This window comes from Dipodomys ordii, unplaced genomic scaffold (assembly GCF_000151885.1).
Source record: "Dipodomys ordii isolate 6190 unplaced genomic scaffold, Dord_2.0 Scaffold64, whole genome shotgun sequence".
NCBI lineage: Eukaryota > Metazoa > Chordata > Mammalia > Rodentia > Heteromyidae > Dipodomys > Dipodomys ordii.
This window is the reverse complement of record NW_012267280.1, coordinates 2,846,917-2,850,246: the sequence shown is the minus strand read 5'-3', so window position 1 is coordinate 2,850,246 and position 3,330 is coordinate 2,846,917. Positions and strand designations below refer to the sequence as shown.

Here is a 3,330-nt window from a genome sequence, read left to right as displayed (position 1 = left end):
CTGGGAAGGTGGCTCAGTGGTAGAGCACTTGCCTTGCATGCATGAGGCCCTGGGTTCGATTCCTCAGCACTACATAAGCAGAAAAAAAAGCCGGAAGTGGTATTGTGGCTCAAGTGGTAGAGCGCTAGCCTTGAGCTGAAGAGCTGAGGGACAGCGCCCAGTCCCACAGTTCAGGCCCCACAACCAGACCCCCCAAAAATAAATAAATAAAAGTCATGAAACAGGAGCAATGGATGACATGGCAGATAAAATAAGAGTCTGGAACATGGCCTTCGTCTGATGGCATTTAGAGGCCACTCAGGGCTGGCAGGTGTGGGGACAGAAGCAGAGGGGAGGCCACCATTCAGGGGCCTGGTGCCCCTCTGGAGCCAGTGTACATCTGTAAAATTACATGCAAACTCAATATAAAGAGACTTGTTTCAAGAAGCAAGCTCATGAGACTGAGGAGCCTGCAAGGCTGACAGCTGTTTGGTCGGTGGGGTAGGCAGGAAGCTGGGCAGGAGCCCACACTGTGGCCCAGAAATGCCTGTACTGTTCTCTGCAGCCTCTCACACCACCAACAATAACTTCCTTAACACACCACTGGATCCCAGCTACTCAGGAGGCTGAGACCTGGAGGAGGGTGGCTGTTCAAAGCCAGCCTGGGCAGAAAGTCTGTGAGGTTCCATCTCCAGTTAACTACCAAAAAGCCAGACTGGAAGTGTGGCTCACGTGGTAAAGTGCCAGCTGTGACAGCACAAGGTTCTGTGTTCAAGCCCTGGTACAAACACACACAAAAAAAAGGTCCACAACTGTTGACTCCACCACAGCACTGGCAGCCCAGTCCCTGGACTGGAAATCTACCGAATAGGAATTTTAAACAAAGAAGGCCAGGCATGGTGGCACATACCTGTGGTCCCAGCTATTCTAGGAGGCTGTGGGAAGGAGGATGGCTTATAAGGTCCAAGGCCAGCCCTGGGGCAAAAGCACAAGGCACTACCTGAAATACAACAAGAGCCAACAAGGGCTGTGAGGCCCCTACCTACCATGAGTACAGCTGAGGGACTGGAGTGTGGCTCAGCTGGTAGCAAGCATGAAGTCCTGCTTCCATCCCAATGCTGCAAAAACATAAAAATAAAAAAAAAAACATTGTATAGTTTGCCAATCCCTCCAGAAGGAGCCCAGTTGGTCCCGCTGTCTCTCCTCACACTCTACCCTGGCCTGGGTGCCTCAGGACCTTTGCACTTGCCCTTCCCCCAACTCCCACCTCACAGCCGGCAGGTCTGAGGGCAGCTTGGGTGCCTGGGGGTGTTCCCCTGAGTCTCCTGGCTTCTGTGCCCCACCCCACCCCCCAGCTCCATGGTGATCCGAGACCTGACGCTGCGCAGTGCCGCCAGCTTCGGCTCGTTCCACCTCATCCGGCTGCTGTATGACGAGTACATGTTCTACCTGGTGGAGAACCGGGTCGCTGAGGCCACCGGGGAGACGCCCATCGCGGTCATGGGAGAGGTGAGGGAGCCCCGCAGGGGTTCGGCGTCACACCCCCCTCCTCTGAGCCAGGGTGCTGCCCCCAAGGCAGGGCCCCAGGCGCAATCCCCGGCCGACTGCTCCTAACGCCCTAGAGAGGCGAGGGGGCACAGTGGTCGGGGCGTTCACCGAACAGCCACCACCACCTGTTCTGCTGCGTCGGGAAGGAAGCCGCCCCTCTGGGGCCGGCCACCAGTCCACAGCCTGTGTCTGGATCCGCCTGTTCTGGAAGTTTCCCGTCCGATCCCTGGAACCACACATTTTGGGACCTTGTGTGTCTGCTGCTCCCAGCAAGCGCAGTGGCCCCAGGGTCCCTCCGTGCTGCGGCTTGGTCACCGCCTGCTTCTGTTCCTGGCTGTGTAGTGCTCTGAACGTGATGGGCACCCATGGCTGCAGTGCGCATGTGTGCCTGCGCTGCCCCTTTCGGCACTTGGAGGGGGGCTTCCTCGGGGGTATAACTGCTGTGCTGCCTGGGGTTGCTTCCAGAAAGAAATGAGGTGATGCCTGCTGAGCTTTCGGTAAAATGCACCTGCCACGGACCCATGGCGGCTGGCGCTCATGGGCAGGGCACAGCCTGGGGCTGGGGGTCACCCAGCCCAGAAGCCCCGGGTGGCAGTGTGATCTCACGTGGGCCAGGATAGCAGGTGGCTAGTCCCACACCGCCATGGCCAGGCCAGGCCACCCGCCACCTCCTGGGGCTCCAGGTGAGCCGGCACCTCAGGCTGCCCAGGGCCCAAGCAGGCCTCTGCTAAAGGTGCTGTGGGCTCCCTACCAGACCCCGCAGACGATGGCCGCCCGCCCCAGCGCCTGACCCTGGCTTCTCTTACAGTTCAGCGACCTCGCCTCCCTGTCGCTGACGCTGCTGGACAAAGGTGCGTGTGTCCTAGCCCTCCCCCCACCCCCACCCCCGGCCACTGTCCTGTGAGCAGCACGTGGAAGTTGGGGTGGCCCTGGTGGGTTTAGGAGCGCAGGGGCAGGCAGGCGGCTGGCAGGAGGCCCGGGAGTTGGCCCAAATCCTGTGATGCTTGGGGGAGGCTCGGCAGCCAGGCCCCGGCCGGTGGGTGACAGTCCCAGAAGGTCAGAGGTCAGAAGCCTTCCGAGGTGGGCCCAGCCTGGGCTGGCGGCGGGAGCTGAGGTCAGGTAGCGTCCCGGCCACCACAGGTCCCAGGTCATCTGCGCTGCCCCCGTCTGAACGTGGGCTTCTCTGTCCCTCCATGCGGGCCCCACAGAGGACATGAGTGACAGACACAGCAGCGAGGCCGACACGGACGGCCACAGCCTGGGCGAGCCCATGGTGAAGCGGGAGCGAGGAGACCCCAGCCACCCGCTGCAGGACATCTAGCACCTTCCAGAGCTTCCAGAAGGTGTGGCCGGCCTCTGGGAAGCAGGACTCCCTCGGCTGCCTCTCCTGCTTTAGTGCCTCTAGATGACGTGATGTTTACGCTGACTGAAGGAGCTCCCCCCGGCCTGAGGCCCAGAAACTATAGGGTGTCACTTGGGGTGCGGTAGTCCCCGGATGCCCCCCTGTCCCTTAGCAGCTGGGAGGGGAGCACAGGGCACAGGCCGGGGGGAGGACAGCCTCCCCCGCCGCGCCCCGCCCTGTGGGCGGCTGCAGAGCACACTGACCCATGGGTCTCCTCAGGATGGGACATGGAGTCCTGGCCCCACGGCCTGGGTATGCTGAGGCACGAGCCCCCCTCTCCACGTGCCAAAGGCCAGAACACCAGACAGATCCACAGCCTGAGAACCAGGAAGCCACACGACCTGGCCCACTCGTGTCTAAACAATCAAAATCAGAAGCGATCGGCGACGGGCTTCTGTCCA

The 3,330-nt window shown here is 60.9% G+C and overlaps 1 protein-coding gene across 1 annotated transcript in view; it reads left to right on the top strand.

The window, feature by feature from the left end:
• Rfx2 (regulatory factor X, 2 (influences HLA class II expression)) overlaps positions 1–2,848 on the top strand; it is a 27,709-nt gene extending 24,861 nt beyond the window's left edge. The window contains exons 15-17 of the mRNA XM_013022664.1: positions 1,335–1,488; positions 2,336–2,378; positions 2,736–2,848. Of these exons, the coding sequence (XP_012878118.1) occupies positions 1,335–1,488; positions 2,336–2,378; positions 2,736–2,848 (310 nt within the window). The remainder of the gene's footprint in view (positions 1–1,334; positions 1,489–2,335; positions 2,379–2,735) is intronic.
• Positions 2,849–3,330: the final 482 nt, after the last annotated feature.